General features: G+C 49.8%; 1 protein-coding gene across 2 annotated transcripts; it reads right to left on the reverse strand.

The window, feature by feature from the left end:
• Positions 1 to 1,595: 1,595 nt before the first annotated feature.
• Positions 1,596 to 16,600, reverse strand: DNAJC18 (DnaJ heat shock protein family (Hsp40) member C18). Of its 2 annotated transcripts, none has more exons than XM_021543107.4 (7): positions 16,502 to 16,600; positions 16,240 to 16,385; positions 14,772 to 14,957; positions 11,268 to 11,380; positions 9,310 to 9,419; positions 7,500 to 7,672; positions 1,596 to 4,023 (listed from the first exon to the last, which is right to left on the reverse strand). In XM_021543107.4, exons 1-7 carry the CDS (start codon positions 16,537 to 16,539, stop codon positions 3,899 to 3,901), a joined length of 891 nt encoding a protein of 296 aa, XP_021398782.3. In that variant the 5' UTR covers positions 16,540 to 16,600; the 3' UTR covers positions 1,596 to 3,898. The 2 variants fall into 2 exon arrangements, with proteins under 2 accessions (XP_021398782.3, XP_077642844.1); XM_077786718.2 differs by having other exon boundaries at positions 3,087 to 6,055.
• Between the last annotated feature and the right edge of the window lie 293 nt (positions 16,601 to 16,893).

Raw genomic sequence — 16,893 nt, forward strand, 5'->3', positions numbered from 1 at the left:
AGCCCCGCTCCTCTCCCAGCCCCGCTCCTCTCCAGCCCCGCTCCGCTCCAGCCCCGCTCCTCTCCCAGCCCCGCTCCGCTCCAGCCCCGCTCCTCTCCAGCCCCGCTCCTCTCCAGCCCCGCTCCTCTCCAGCCCCGCTCCTCTCCCAGCCCCGCTCCTCTCCAGCCCCGCTCCTCTCCCAGCCCCGCTCCTCTCCCAGCCCCGCTCCGCTCCAGCCCCGCTCCGCTCCAGCTCCGCTCCAGCCCCGCTCCTCTCCCAGCCCCGCTCCAGCCCCGCTCCGCTCCCAGCCCCGCTCCGCTCCCAGCCCCGCTCCTCTCCAGCCCCGCTCCTCTCCAGCCCCGCTCCTCTCCCAGCCCCGCTCCTCTCCCAGCCCCGCTCCTCTCCCAGCCCCGCTCCTCTCCCAGCCCCGCTCCGCTCCAGCCCCGCTCCGCTCCAGCCCCGCTCCGCTCCAGCCCCGCTCCTCTCCAGCCCCGCTCCGCTCCAGCCCCGCTCCGCTCCAGCCCCGCTCCGCTCCAGCCCCGCTCCTCTCCAGCCCCGCTCCGCTCCCAGCCCCGCTCCAGCCCCGCTCCGCTCCAGCCCCGCTCCGCTCCAGCCCCTGCTCCGTTCCAAGCTCCTTTCACAGGCCCCTGCCCCATTCCCAGCTCCCTCTTCCTGCCCTTTCCCTGTTTCGCTCCCTGCTCCGTGTTCTGTTCCCAGCACCTGTCTCCTTTCAAGTCCCATTCCCAGTCCTCGGTCCAGTTCCCAATCCCATGCCCCGTTCCCATCCCCAATCCCGTATCCCGTTCTCAATCCTAATTCCCGTTCCCGGGTCCCATTCCCAATCCTGTGTCCTGTTCCCGTTCCCAATCCCAAATCCCTTTCCCGTGTCCCGTTCCCAATCCCAAATCCCGTTCCCGGATCCCGTTCCCAATCCCGTGTCCTGTTCCCGTTCCCAATCCCAAATCCCGTTCCCTGTTCCCGTTCCCAATTCCAAATCCCGTTCCCGTGTCCCATTCCCAATCCCAAATCCCGTTCCCAATCCCAAATCCCGTTCCCGTGTCCCGTTCCCAATCCCAAATTCCGTTCCCGTGTCCTGTTCCCAATCCCAAATCCCGTTCCCAATCCCGTGTCCTATTCCCATTCCCCATCCTGTGTCCCATTGCCAATCCCAAATCCCGTTCCCGTATCCCATTGCCAATCCCAAATCCCGTTCCCGTGTCCCGTTCCCAATCCCAAATCCCGTTCCCGGATCCTGTTCCCGTTCCCAATCCCGGGTCCCGTTCCCGTGTCCCGTCCCCAATCCCGGGTCCCGTTCCCAATCCCGGGTCCCGTTCCCGTGTCCCGTCCCCAATCCCGGTCCCGTCCCCAATCCCGGTCCCGTTCCCAATCCCGGGTCCCGTCCCCAATCCCGGTCCCGTCCCCAATCCCGGGTCCCGTTCCCGTGTCCCGTTCCCAATCCCGGTCCCGTTCCCAATCCCGTGTCCCGGGTCCCGTTCCCGCCAGGCCGCGGGGCGGACCCCGCCCGGGCCCCGCCCAGAGCGAGCCTCGGCCCCTCGCACACGGGAGGGCTCGCTCCCAGCCCCGGTGCCAGGCTCAGACCGCCACGGACAGGCACAGCGATGTCACGTCTTTATTTAAAAATAAATAACTATACACACACACAAACCCGTGTGCGAGTGCTTGGTGCACCCAGGAACACCCTCTCCTCTGTCAGAGCCCCACAAAGAACCCCAGGGACCCTCTGGAGAAGGACAGCGATGCATCCCCGCATCAGGGGCTCCAGAGGATTCTCCCTTTGCCTGCGGAGCACCCAACAAACACAACTTGTCCTGTTTGTCACCGCAGAGCTCCCGAGCCACACGCCCTCCCTCACAGCACACCCCAGGACCAGCACCCTGACCCTGCTTAGGAACAAAACACTTATTGCTTTTGGGGATGTTTTTACCTCCCTCCTGCGTTTCCTAGCTGATTGTGCTTCCCACAGGAGGTCTCCATCAAGTACTCGAGGTCTTTGGATGAAAGGTACAATCTGGTTTCAGTGCAAAATGCTGTGGAGGAGTTCAAGCTCCGTGCAGGACACTGTGAGTCCGGGAAGTCACTGGATTTGGTCCCCCTACCTGCATCCCTCTACAGGAATGAAGATCCCAACCCTGGAACGAAGTCCAACCACTTAAATAGATTTATAATATATTCTACAAGCTATTTCATATATAAAAAGCAACATTATTTTCACTTTTTGTACACTCATGTGCTCAAAAGTGGGAAATATCAGAATTAAGGCTGCCTGCTGTGCCAGCCACCATTCCTGCCCTTAAACCCTGGCACTGCAAATGTTCCACACCAACCCCATCAAAATGCCCTTTCAACCAGTGCTTTTCCTGTTCCAAGTGCCTCAAAAATTCTACTCAACTCCCCCACATTCCTACAAGGCTTCCTACATATGGGGCATAAAAATGCAATTTAGGAAGTCACTGCGTAATTTTTTTTTTCCTTTTTATGACATCTGACCACACCATTGCTGTTGCCCCTGGCTGGGATGTTTAGGACTTGTGTGCAGAAGCACCAGGCCTCAAACCAACCCCTCATCCTCATGCACACCCCAGAAAAGAGCTTTTTTCTCAGCTTCCTTTCCTGCCAAACCTCCCAGGGCTGTATGGATGGGACAGGGACATGGAGGGGACACGCTGTGGCACCAACATTCCCAGTTCCATCCAGTGGGACTCCTACACAACTGCACCAGTGCCCAGCACATGGACAGTCTGAGCTTTAAAGGCAGGTTTAATCCTGGCAATTTCCCAAGCTTTTGAGCGTTTACTCCTTAGGTTTCAGCCAAGGCCACCTGTGCATCCTGTGTGACTCGAGTTTCAGGCATGTGGCAACAGCAGAGCCTTGCTCAGGTGTCAGTGACTCCCATTCCCAGGTCAGAGGGGAGCAGTGCTGCTCTGAGCCTCCACCCCGGGCAGGAATTCCCTGGAAGAGCAGCTCATTCCATGCAGGGCACACACCAGCCTCAACTGGAGCAACACCGGTCTAACACCCAGCATCAACCTGCCCTTCAAGGCCTGGCTGTGTGAAGGAGGATGAAGAAAAAACAGGACATTGCCACATGGATCTTTTTCTTTGCAATATCATGTCTATAGTGAAACATTCATAGCTGCTCAACAGAGTAAAAATATGCTACATGAGAACTGTACCAGAAACTGCAGGATCCTGGGAGAGCTGGGGGAATGTGCAGATAAAAACCAGAATGGAACAACCATCTTCAAAATATGCCACTGGAAACAGAGGAGGGAATGACCACAGTTCTGCTTTCCCAGCAGTCTGGCAGACACTGGAATGGGTGCAATTCCCAGACTCCCATGCTGGTGTCAGGATGGGCACAGCCCTGCCTTGGAGCAGCACTGAGCTGATCCCTGGGACAGCGGGAGAGCTGGGAATGTGCTCAGGGGCTCCCCTCAGGCAGGGACTGTCCCTCCTGCCCTGCAACCACCCCAGCTCTGTGGCACAGCCCGGAGGGACAGGGGGAGGTGACACCCAGCCCCGAGCACGGCGCTGTCTGGGGATGCAGAGCTGCAGATCCACAGGAAACACGGGAAGCAGAGAGGAGCCTGCTCTCCTGGGAAGCACTCACAGCTTGGACGGCAGACAAACCCCCCACGCAGCTGGGGTCTGAGCTCAGAGCGTGTCCTGGGGAATGAATTTACAAAGTGCCACTGGTCCTAAGAACCAAATCTAATGTACAGGATATATTACAGCAAACAGCAGCCCTGCAGCTCGTGCCAGCCCCTCTCTGCACCGCCTGCAGAAGGACTCCAATATCCAGACTCTGTACAACAGACTCCTTCCTTTTCACACGGAGGAAAATAAAAACATAAGTTAAAACAACAATAAATAAAAGTATGGAACTTGTGCGTCCTGGTCAGCCCCCTTTATGCATCCCAATCAGACTGGAGAGCTTCTCACAGTGCTCAAGTTTCAGGGACTCTGCTTTCTGTTTTAACCGCTCATCTCTGTAGAGCTTGGCCAAATTGGACAAATCAGACTCTGAAAGATGAAAAAAAAGATGTATTAGGATGAAGTCCTGAGCCTCCTTTAAAGAACTGTTTTTAAGTGCTTTGTTATCCTTATGGCTTTTGAATTTTAATTTTGGTGAGTATTGAAGCCAGGGAGGTGAACAGCTACCCAAGGGACTCGTCTGAAAGGCCTCCCTGCCCTTTCATTAACAATCTCAAATATACTTTGCATTTTGTTCCCCTTCTTCTCAAAAGCCACACAAAACTGAAATAATCCCATTGTTTAAATTATTTGCTCACAGTAATTCAGAGAAGTTTCTTTTGCTGATTAGCTGAGGAAGTCTTAATATAGGTTTCTCCCTGCAGAATAATTTGGCTGCAGGATTAGATGCACCGAGAACAGCAGTAATTTACTTCTGAAAAGGTCAACATCTCCGTAAGCACAGGCTACCTGATGACACTCAATTTTTCAAAGAGCTTTTATACACCTTACAAGCCCCTCATTTTACAAAATTATTCAGAGTGGAAAGAACTTCAATAGATCCTTTCATGCCTTACGTCCTCTGTCCCTGCCCCACTGAAATTTAAAGCCATTTAACCCTCCTCTCACTCACTGAAAAGCTTCACAAACTGACAGGCAGGAACAGCTCATTTTAGAGCAGGAATCCATTTACAGGTTTATAACCAAAATGCCACTCAAGCAGTGCTGGGCACAGCCTTGTCAAGCCTCAAGTAAAAAACAGGCTCAGGTAATTGTCCCTGAGCCCAGAGTCCCTGGAGTTGTGCAGTGGAGAATCTCAGTTTACACTTATCCAATTGAGGAAAATTATTCCCTGCACTTTTGACAGTGTTCATTCCATCACATTCACTCCTTGTGGGTTTCAATCTGTTACAGAGTAGTTCTTCTGAAGCCATTTCTTCAAGGAGGTTCTAAAATATTGAATTCCAACTATATTTACACTGGATATACAGAAGAAATTCCTCCCTGGGAGGGTGGGCAGGCCTGGCACATGGTGCCCAGAGCAGCTGTGGCTGCCCCTGGATCCCTGTAAATGCCCAAGGCCAGGCTGGACAGGGCTCGCAACAGCCTGGGACAGTGGAGGTATCCCTGCCCATGGCACATGGCAGGGGGTGGAACTGGATGAACTTCAAGGCCCTTTCCAACCCAAACCATTCCATGATTCTGTGATACTTATCCTGATTTGGTTTTCAGTTGCCTTTTTGTGACCCTGAGCTCTACATAGCCTCACTTTACAAATGAGCCATCCCAGCTGAACCATCTCCTGTAAAACCTGGTATGTGCTTTTTGAACTTAACTGTGCCCCAGATTTCAGAAGACCCAAACCCACAGCACACCCAACTTTCACACACTGCTCTGTTGAGAGTCTGCTGCAGCACTGTAAAACTGACTGGCTGAACAATGTACAACCAATCCATTATTTTAAAGGTTTTCCTTAATGTTGTTGGACACCAGGTAATGCTTTTCAAGTCTTAAAATCAAGGACTTTAAAATCCAAGCTGTTCCTCTGAACTACTCATCTCTGTCTGTTTTGCTGGTGCTCAAGGGAAACGTGCCCTCGGTAAACACAACGAATGTACTATAAATAGACATTCAACTGACAAAAAGCTCATCACATCAAGTCCAACACTTCAGCAAGGATTAAGGGACTAACACTGTGCAGCAACAGCTGACTAAGAACTGCCTCAGCATCTGCAGAACATTTCCCCAGCACTCCATCCTGTATTCAGAGTTTATTTTTACAAACATTACTGTCCTAAGGTCAGCCCAGTCTCAGCTCTGGGCCAGCATGGGAAGCACTCTGAAAGTGGTGAGTTTTTAACGACAGCAGTGGCCTCAGGCTATGCTAACTGTGGCTGCTGTGAATGTATTTGCAGCTGCTGACTAACACAACCCCTGAGTGCACAAAGCTCTGGAGGAGCACGGCTTGGCAGGCACTTGGCATTCCAGGCTGGATCATCTCCCCTCTCTGACTCCTGGGTCTCTCTCAGACTCACAAACCCTGTCCCCTCTTTGGGGCTGGGCTCTCCTCAGCTCCACCTCCCTGTGAAAGAGACAATGTGGTGACTTGCAGTTGCACCAGGTCAACTAAAGAGATTTTTCTGTAAGAAATAAACTCTCCCCTTTAGCAAGCGTACATTTATGAGTATGAACACCCACATCATCCCTGGGGGCTGCTCCTGCCACAGACACTCAAAGTCCACAAATCAAACACACCAAAAACTTCAGGGCTTTTATGGTCTTATACTACATGTTCTTTTCCTTTTTAACTTCAGAGCCTTCAGAACCTTTTTATTTCTCTTTAAAAGCAGGGTTTGTAACTTTTATATAAAGTAAGCCAAAACAAGCCTTCCCATCAAACACCTGTAAAGAGCCTGGAGTCAGCAACACTACTGTTACCTCTCCTTTAAGATTAAATGAGCCTTCTTTAGATAAATTGGTAAAGAAACTGAAAACAAGTGCAAAGGCACTTTTTAGTAGTGTGCTGAGGACTTCTGCACAGAGCAATTAAAAACCCCCAGCAGTGTGTAAAAGCAGCTTGTCTGCTGCTACTGTATATTCACACAACTTGTTCCAACTTCCTTTACACACAGCACTACTCAGTGTTGACTCATTTGAAGGTGATGAGCTCTTTAGGTGAATAATCAGTGAATAAAACCAGTCACAACATCCTAGCCTAAGCTACTCCTTGTGATTTGACTTCTGCTATTTCTTACCATTCTGCAAACAGCAGGAACTTGCTGTCTCTTCAACAAACCAGATTAGTAGCAATTAACAAGCAATAAAATATGGAGTTAACGTGCCTTTAATTTGTGCTACTGATCCACTCAGGGCAGAGTGAGAATAACGATTTTGAATGCTCACATCTGTATTCTTCCTTTTTTTTGAAAGACTTGAAAATTGTGAAAAACATGATCTCCAACTCAGCTAAAGATAGAAAATGCAAATAACACCCAAACCACAGAAGCATGCTTTGAAAACTGATACCAGCAACACAGCCCACTGCAAGGGAGCCAAGAGCACCTGGACACACTCTGGACTCTCCTGGCGAAATTTTAAGAAAAAAGTTACAGAAACTTCTTGTGGAGCCAGTCAAAGCAAAAGTAATTCTTCTCCAGCACAGGAAACATGGAATAGGTGATGTCTCAAGATCTCTTCCAGCCTAGCAATCTGTCAGGGCTAGATAAATGTGGTAGGTTGTATGTTTAAAACATCACTAAGGGTTATTCAAGCATAAAACCTGAGCGGAAAAAAGTGTCTCAAATGGTGAAGACCACTTTCCACTCATCTCTCAGAATCACTTAAAATGGATTTTGACAGATCTCAAGAATAGCAGATTCAGTGTTAAGAGCAGATGTGAGACACCTTAAACCAGTGCAGGGCTGATGTGTTACAAGGACTGGAAACTGAGGCTAAAACCAGCAGAGCTTTGTGAAGCACAGACACCCTCCAGCCCCTGAAACACCCCTGGGACAGAAATAACTTACTTTGCTGTTTCTCCTTCCAGCAGCTGGTCTGAATATAGTCTATGTAATCTTTCTCAACTGTTTTCTCAAGCTCTTGAAGTTCTGCTCCTTGATAATTCTTTTCAAAGTTTTTATCAACGTAGTAAGGCACCTGCAAATTCTCCGTTTCTCTGCTGACAACGTGGCCTATGGACCTGTCGGAGCAGCAGGGAGAAGTCAGATGCTTCAGCAGTTCAGACCTCAAAAAATCAAGGGCTATTTCTCCATATTAGCATTTTCAGAGGAAAACATTTACAGAAATGTTTGTACAGTTAATTTCTGCAGGATTATGGCTCCCTCAACCATCCGGTCAAGAAATTACAATCTCAGGGACAGCAAGCTGTGCAGTACAAACAGAATCCACCCTCCTGCTACAACCACAGGAAAATATCCCAGTCTATAAAAACTTAGGGTACAATGCAGCTGGATCTGGATTTTCCCATTTTTTGGATCCTTTAGTAGAAATAAAACTTAGCAGGGGGGGATTCTAATTACACTTTTCTTCAGGGTTTTATAATAGTAAGTAAGCAAAGTGAGGAGGACAGGCTGGAAAATACCCTGTAGGAAGAATTACCCCTCTGGCAGAGTCACTGGGTTAAACCACAGTCCTGGAGTGAATTTCCTTATCTGACCAGATATGCAAGGCCTCTGCTCAGATCACTGCCCACAGAGAGAGGCTGGCAGCCAAAACACAAGGTTACACTCAAAAGAATCCTGTTTTCCCCTTTTTCCTGGACTCCTCTTTTTCTTCTCTCTGTGTCTCAGTGGTGTCCCCAGTTTATTTTACTTTTTAGGCTGTTCAGTGTTTTAAGTCTGAGATCTAGATAAACAGCCTAACTCTGAACCAGGCTCAGGCCTATCTCCCATCACCAGCAGAAAAGGAGATAGAGAAGAAAAGCAGCTCAGCTGCTGTGGGGGCAGCGTGGGAGGTTTCACATGGGACTGGCAGATAGCAAAAACACTCCCTGGGAAAAAAAACACCCACCCTAAAAAACATCCACCCTCCTGTCCTTTACTGTGGGCCCCAATGACATCATGTGGTAAAACGATGAGGGGTGTTGGGCTGCTCTGGCAGAGGAGAGGAGGGGAAGGCTGGACCTGAGCAGTTTTACTCCTAGAAGGGAACAAGGGGACTATTTGGAGCACTCTGCTGGTTGCCCCAAACCTGCCAATCCCACTCCTCTCTCTCAGAAGGGCCAGCCCAGGACAGCTCTTTCCCTGCTCCAGCCCTGGAAGCTGAGAGCAGCATGTGGGTTTTCCTCTGCCCTGCCAGCTCCCAGCATAGCAGCTCTGGTGGGGTCCTTCTGCTCCCAGAGCCTGCCAGCCCCCAGGGCCCTGCTTCTCTAGAGAGGTTAAACCAGGGCATTTCAAGGCTTTAACGATTTGTTGAGCTTCCAGTGGAATTCATGCTCCAGAAAAAACTTAGATTTATACTGCAAACCACAGGATTCATTTTTTAGTTGCTTTCGAACCTCAAGGGTGGTCCATAGATTCTGGGTGTTGGTCAGATGAGAGGCTGATCTACATCCACACTCCCCATCCTGTATCACTGTGCAAAACCATTCCAGGCCAGCTGAGGAAGGATTCTGACCCTCACAGTTCAGCACCCCACAGGTAACTTCACAGTGCTCAGAACTCACCAGTGCAGGCTGTTGGTACTTCCTTATTTACAATCTGGTAATTTCCTATAAAGTGCAGAACATTAACATGCATTTTGCTTTCAAACCAAACTTCCATCTGCCTCCATACTGCAAACAGTAGCAGCAGAAAAATGTGGTTTTAAAGGACTTACGATTTGTAGAATAAGCTGTAGGGTGGGTTGGTGGCCATCAGCTGGGTTATAACTGACACTATTATGATGATGAAAACTGGCATCAACTGGATAAATGCAGAATATGAATTCTGAAAAGTACAAAGATTAGCAGTTAAGAAAATACAGAGATGGAAAAAGCATCTGTTCACAGAAGCCAGGCTATCAGTCACAGATCAACAACGTGTTACATGTAAACTCTGAAGAAAAAAAGAGGAAGTACTTTGGGATTTTGAGAGGGAAGACATTGTAATTTCTAAATAACCTTTATTAATAATATCAGAACACTCTTGAACACAATTGTCTTTCCATGATCTTTTCCTCTGCCCCTTTTTTCACAGCACCCACTGCACTACTGTACCTGTCAGTGTCCAATCCAGCCTGCAGCAGCACCCTGCAATCCCTGTGTGGCTACGGCTTTCCTGCAGCCTCTGAATTTGTTCTCCATTGTAAAGATTTCAGTCTCTGCCCAAGCCCTGCATTTAATGTCTGGGCAGTGAAGGGTTAAGAGTTCCCATGCAGTGTAACTTCAGACAGGATGCAAGCACTGGGGCTTTTGATTAGATTCATTTAGCAGAACAAAGAGTGGAAACACTGTCAAAGAGAAAACACTGATCTTTCCTTCTGCTCTTCCATTTCTTTCTAAACTGTCTTCTAAAATGCCTTTTATTATGCAGAGGAAAATATAATATGCAGTCATCTAGGCTCAGAGCCCTCTGCCTCGGGACAGCAACAAGGATTCCTGATGCAGCAGCAGGTAGGGTTCACAGGATCCCAGGATCTCTGAGGTTGGAAAAGCTCTCCCAGACCATGGAGTCTCAGCTGTGCCCGATTCCCACCTTGTCCCCAGCCTAGAGAACTCGGTGCCACCTCCAGTTCTATGCAGAACACCTCCAGGGATGGGCACTCCAAACCTCCCTGAGCAGCTCCTCCCAATGCCTGAGCCCCCTTTCCATGGGGAAATTCCTGCTGCTGCCCACCCTGAGCCTGCCCTGGCCCAGCCTGAGGCCGTTCCCTCTCCTCCTGTCCCTGTTCCCTGGGGCAGAGCCCGACCCCCCGGCTGTCCCCTCCTGTCAGGAGCTGTGCAGAGCCACAAGGTCCCCCTGAGCCTCCTTTGCTCCAGGCTGAGCCCCTTCCCAGCTCCCTCAGCCTCTCCTGGGGCTCCAGCCCCTTCCCAGCTCCCTCAGCCTCTCCTGGGGCTCCAGCCCCTTCCCAGCTCCCTCAGCCTCTCCTGGGGCTCCAGCCCTTTCCCAGCTCTGTATAATTCCCTGGACACACTCCAGCCCCTCAAGTGTCTTTCCTGAAACGAAGAGCTGGATTCACTTCCCCCAGCTTAGCTGTCTGTCAGCTGTACCAGGCTTTTTCCCTGAGCCTAAGACTCACAAGGCAAAACTCATTTTCCTTGGAGAATGATCCCTAGAGGTTAACAGACTGTCTCCAGAGGAAGATCTTGCCAAGGCAGGTGGCAGGTGTGTATGTGCACTGACAACAAAGGACACCTTGTGTCTCATCTGGAAGTCTCAGCTGGCAGAAATGTGTCCCAGGCCCACCCTGTCCCCAGCTGGAAGAGGCCTGTGCAGCCCCTGGGTGCACATTTACTGAAGGATTAAATACACCTTGAGGACAAGCCACTGCTTCCACATCCATCACCAGTTTCCCATTTGGAATCGTTGTTGGATTACCAAGCACTGGAGCTTGTAAAAAGCAAGCAGCAGCCAAACCCTCAGTGACAGAAACTGGAGAGGCTATAAATACAATGGATCTTTACAGCAGTGGTTAATAAAAGCCAATCCACTGAGAAAGAAAACATCCACTGTGGCTGTGGCCCTTGAAGCTAAACATCCAAGCATGGGATGGTCTGTCCTGGCTTTGGAAGAGGATCCCTCACCCTGCTGAGATGTTTAAATATTTAAGCTGAGGAGATCTCTTCTCCTGGCTACCTGTGGCCTGTGTTCCTCCTCCTCTGGCTCCTGTGTCCACGCCCTCTCGGCCCGGTGCCTCCGTGGGTAATAGTGAGCATCTCTGGCTACATTGGAGAACATGTGGATATTCCCTGCAAAGAAACCAGGACAGACTCATGTCTCACCCAGCTGCTGGTACTCACCTGGATTCCTCAGCTTCTATTGAATTAGCCAGGATTATACTCCACAGCCTGAATTACAGCTGGGAGACCTCAGAGGAAAAAGCACAAACCAGCTCAGAATTAAACACCACCACAATGTTATTCCAAAAAGCCTACCAGAGAAATTGTAGTGTGCTCCAATCCATCTTAATTTAAATCAAGCTGCAGAAACATGTTCTGATTTGTATGATTGTATCTCATATTTTAATGCTGTTCGTGTCACATTCACTTGCAAAGCTGTGGCAGGAAAATGAATTTGCTTCACCAGGCTCAGGCTGTGAATTATGGTCTCCCATAATTACTGAATGTGGTCTTCTACTCTCATTTCTAATTCCTTTGCCTTCAAGCTATTAATAATTTCACTTAATTATTTTATAATAAAGAAAGAGAATTTAAGAAGAGTAAAAAGGAGAACAATTCAGGATTTTCCTTCTTGCACACAGAATGCAGTTGATTTATTTTTAAAAAATCTAAAATGAGGGAAGAATTGCATCTGCTGCTTCAATTTGAAGCTCAGGATCTGATTTTATCACCATATGAATAACTTAATAATAGCTGTACTCTCCTCTTTTGAAATTCAGAATATCTTTGTGTTAGAGAATTGAAATCTGTGGCTTATCATCACAACAGAAATGCAAAACTATTTTTAAGCCCTGGGAAAGATGTCATATTATTTTATACTCTTATCCTGTCCTTTTTCTGAGTTTCCCAAAGAATTCTGCAAGAAACCTGGGCAAAGGTGACCTCTGCTATTGTGTCAAAATCTCAGTTCCACTGCTTGTTCAAGGATTTTCCAAGCTCCAGGCATGTGTGCAGTCAGAGCTCAAACAGTGAGCCAAGCCAGGCTGGCTCCAACGAGGAAAGTTTCTTTTAGGGAAAAAAAAAAACAAAAAGTTTATTTCTATCCTTCAATATTGCTCAGACAGGATTTTATCAAGTGTGGGAACTCAAAATGTCTCTCAGACATTTTTAGAGGTTCCAGGCCTTGGTCGGAAGCATTCTAGACCCTGGCAGACAGCTGGAAACAGCTGTGATTTTGAGTTTGAGCCATGGAATGAATTACCAACTTTGGAGGTGGAACAAGCAGTCACAAAAGGTTAGATAGTATAGTATAAGTAATTACAAAGTAGAGGGGAAATTTTTTTAGTATTGTACAGGGGGGTTTTAACACTTGTACAGGGGGGTTTTCACTTTGTACATGGGGGTCAGAAGTTCTAAGATGGTGGAAAGTGGGCTGATCCTGTTCTTCCTCCTTCTTTTTCCTTACCTCCATGTTCTTGGTGATGTTGGCACTCACAGATTGGTTTAGGGTAGAAAAACACTTGGCAACGTAGGTAGTAGGTATTGGGGAATAATTGTAAACATGTTATACATAATATATCATATAAAAGATAGCAGCAGCCCTGGGCGGAGGGGGAGAGACGAAGAAGACAGCAGATAGAGAGGATGTCAGTGTGTGTGTGTGCCTCTACCCAGGCCACTGATCAAATAGCTGCAGTCCAAGAACATAATCTGTTAGATAACTAGCAATAAACTGCCTTGAGACCGAACAGCCAAAGCCTGTGGAGTTTTTCTTTGGAAGCACGGGTTGGAGGAGGAATTTCACCACCACATGAGACCCCAGAGCAAGGCCGGGGTTCTCACAATCAAGATGTGAAAAGAAGCAGCCAACGTGGGAAAAGAAGAATGGCTTTTATAGGGGTGCCTAGAAAAAGGATTTCTGGCAGCAGTTTCTTTTGTTCCATATGCATTTATTTTTTATGCCAAGAACTTGTAGCCTCTCTTCATTACCACTGCAACACTCTGAGTCAAGTGGAGTCTCCTTTGAGTTTTATCACATTTAACATTTTAAATTTAACGATTTTTCCATGGAATAGCCATAGAGGAAAACAGCTCAGTTAAACAGCCATAAACCTGCCCTCAAAAGCCAGTGAGGAAACTCTTGCTTACTACCAACACCCACTACTACAAAATTATATTTTTGTTTTCTTACTCTTTGCTGCTTTGCCAAAAATTCCCATTTTCTCCTTCATGCCAGTCTCCCTGATAAACCTGCCACACCCCATACCCAAATCCTCCCACAGCTCCACAATTTCCTGTTCTCAACTCCAAGCACTCCTGTCCTCCACAGGCCCATTCCACGAGGGTGATGTCCCACACAGGGCACATCCAGGTGCACCTCCTTGCACAGTCAGAGATGGAAACTTGCAGACCCCAGCTGGAATTACACCATGCTGGGGTTGGCTTTGCACATCCACTGGTGCAAGTCTGAGATCCGAGGTCCCCTTAGCTGCAAGATGCACCACTCACAGCAAGCTTTAGTAAGTAACTACTCATCTGTGTGTCTTCAGGCTGTAGTAAGTGGTGTGTACCTCACTTTTTGTGACACCTTGGAGGTGAAAAGTTCCCAGGAGTGCTAAAGCAATTCTTTAGATGCTGCCAGGAAAACCTCATAACCTTCAGATTTCCTTTTAATCCACTGATCTTGCAGGATTTTTCTATTTTTCCTACAAATACAAATGTCAAGGCTGGGCTGAGACATGCACAGAGCTGCTCCAGGTACAGCTCCCACTGCTGTGTCACTGATCCTGCACAGCCCCTGGATCTTGCACAGCCCCTGGATCCTGCACCACAGCCCCTGGATCCTGGCTCCCTTCCTGGCAGGCAGCACTTGCTGAGCTCCCAGGCTGTAATTCCTTTACAGCACAGGCTGCTGTGAGGCACAGGAGCTCCTGCTTCCCCTGAGACCATAGCTCCAGGAGCTGAGCCTGGAATGCTGTCAGATGCCACAAGGACAACCCAGGCATGGAACTGTTCATGCTGGAAAAGACCTCTGAGGTCACTGAGTCCAACCAACATGGAAAACAACTGTGATCCCCTCTCATTCACATCCTGTGTTACCTCCCATACCATTACTGGCTTCAGATGATGCAGGGAATAAAACAAAGGCAGAAATCGAATGTGGAAAGGTTTCTGCCCTTTTCAGATGTATCAACTCCCTTGAGCGGTACCAAGGGAAGCTGAACTCCTTCGTGGTTTATGGAATCACAGAATGTGCTGAGTTGGAAGGGACTCCCAAGGATCATCCAACCCCTGTCCCTGCCCAGACCCCCCAGCAATCCTCCCTGGGCATCCCTGTCCAAAGGCTCCTGGAGCTCTGGCAGCCTCGGGCCGTGCCCATTCCCTGGGGAGCCTGGGCAGTGCCAGCACCTCTGGGGGAAGAAACTTCTCCCAGAATCTAGCCTGGCCCTGCCCTGGCCCAGCTCAACCTCAGGGTTAATCAGTCCAGTGCCCTTTGAAACCACTGCAGCCAGGTACTGACCTGTAGGGAAGTGCCCACCAAAAAACACATTGAATATTTCTTCTGGTGTGATGTCTGCTTCGAATTCTGTGTAGTAGTTGTAGTGCCTGGCCTGGCCAGTGCTGACATGCTCGTGGTCACTCCCGAGTTCATCGTAGCGGAGCCGTTTCTCAGGGTTGCTCAGAACTGCAAAGGCATTGCCTATTGCTGGAGGGGGAATTAAAACCACTGTTACATTCCCAGAGCTCACACTTTTGGAAGTGGAGCAGCAAAAAAAGCCCAAACAAGCCTAGGAAATTTGTGCTTGACCAAAGCTTGAGCTACTTCTACAGAAGATGTGTAACAGCCCTGCCATTACCTGTGATGGAAACCACTTCCTGCTGTCACTGATGCCAGGAGAAACACAGAAGTGTCCCAGTATATGGGGAGACTTGAAATATTTGTAAAACTGACATGAGGGTTCACTTCAGCCAAGAAATTGGGTGAGAATGGAGCATTCTATCAGCTGAAGCTAAATGCAAGTTTGGTCCAAGTGCACCTCCATATCCCACAGACAATTAACACAAAGTTAATAACTGTGGCACCAATTAAAATGCATAGGGCTATCCCAAGTTTTTGCTGCTGGCTGAGATGCTCCTGAAGCTGTGTGGTACATATATTTCACACCTCACAACCAACCACTCAGAAGGGTTTGCTTGGCTCATCTTCTTTGATCTCTGACAGAACAAGTTCATAGATAAATACAACCCAAACACAAACAAATAAAGTAGAGCCCTCCAGAAGCTCCTTGTTTTAACAGACTGAATGAATCACTGGCTTGCCTGTGCTGGGCTGCATAGAGAGGGGAAATATGTATGAGTTTAGACAATAACACTGCAGCATAACTGAGAATCCAGACACAGCACACTGGATTCAATTTCATATTCCCATGCGTATATATAAAAATAAAAATTTATTCCTGACAAGGAGCAGTTATTGATGACAAACACCCAATTCTCCTGCATGGGCAGTGTCAGTTCCAAGTCCTGAACCTTCTTCAGTATCATGGAATCCCAGAATGGCTTGGGTTGGAAGGAACCACGAACACCACCTCATTCCAATCCCCTGCCACCAGCATGGACAGCTCCCACTTGACGAGGTTGTTCCAAGCGCCATCCAAGTTAGCCTTGGAAATTTCCAGGGATCCAGGGGCAGCCACAGCTTCTCTGGGCAACCTGGGCCAGGGCCTCAACACCCTTAGAGGGAAGAATTTCTTCCTAATATCCCATCCATCCCCACCCTCTGACAGCGTAGAGGCCATTCCCCCTCATCCTATCCCTCCAGACCCTTGTCAAGCTCCTCAGAAATATCTGGGAGCGAGACCTGGGATGCATTTCCCATCGTTTCTAAGGGAGACGTGCATTTTGCAGACGGAAATGCGAGCCCTGCCGAGCCGCAGCAGGGCTCCGTGAGGACGCTGCAGTGTCCGTAACCCCGCCCGGCCCCTCACCTTTGAAGGCCTCGGTGGCTCCGGGCGCGCGGTTCTTGTCGGGGTGGAACTTGAGGGCCAGCCTGCGGTACGCCCGCTTCAGCTCCTCCTCGCCGGCGTCGCGGCTCACGCCCAGGATCTCGTAATAATCCCGGCACCGCTTGATCCTGCGGGCGCACACGGGGTTATCCCGGGGCGCCCCGGGCCCGCTCCCCGCCTTTGCCAGGCTCCACCCTGCCCCTCCCCGCCGCCCTGCGTGCCCCGCGGGCCGCGCCGCGCTCACCGCTGCACCCCGTGCAGCTGCTCGGCCGTGTAGGTCATGTCGGCCGCGGCCGCCGCCGCCCGCGCTCACCGCCCGCCGCCCCGCGCCGCCATCTTGTGCGCGGGGGCTGCTGGGAGCGGGCCCGCGGTGCCGCCGGGGCGTGACGTCACGGCGAAGGGCGGTGACGTCATGAAGGGCTGTGAGGGGAGCGGGAGGTCATGGAAGGGTGGGATTGTGGAATCATGGAATCATGGAATTATGGAATACCCTGAGCTGAAGGGACCCACCAGGATCATCCAGTCCAGCCCCTGGCCCTGCCCAGACCCCCCAGCAATCCCCCTGTGCATCCCTGTGCCCAAAGGCTCCTGGAGCTCTGGCAGCCTCGGGCCGTGCCCATTCCCTGGGGAGCCTGG

This window comes from Lonchura striata, chromosome 13, assembly GCF_050655825.1.
Source record: "Lonchura striata isolate lonStrDom1 chromosome 13, ASM5065582v1, whole genome shotgun sequence".
In the NCBI taxonomy this organism is placed as follows: Eukaryota; Metazoa; Chordata; class Aves; order Passeriformes; family Estrildidae; genus Lonchura; species Lonchura striata.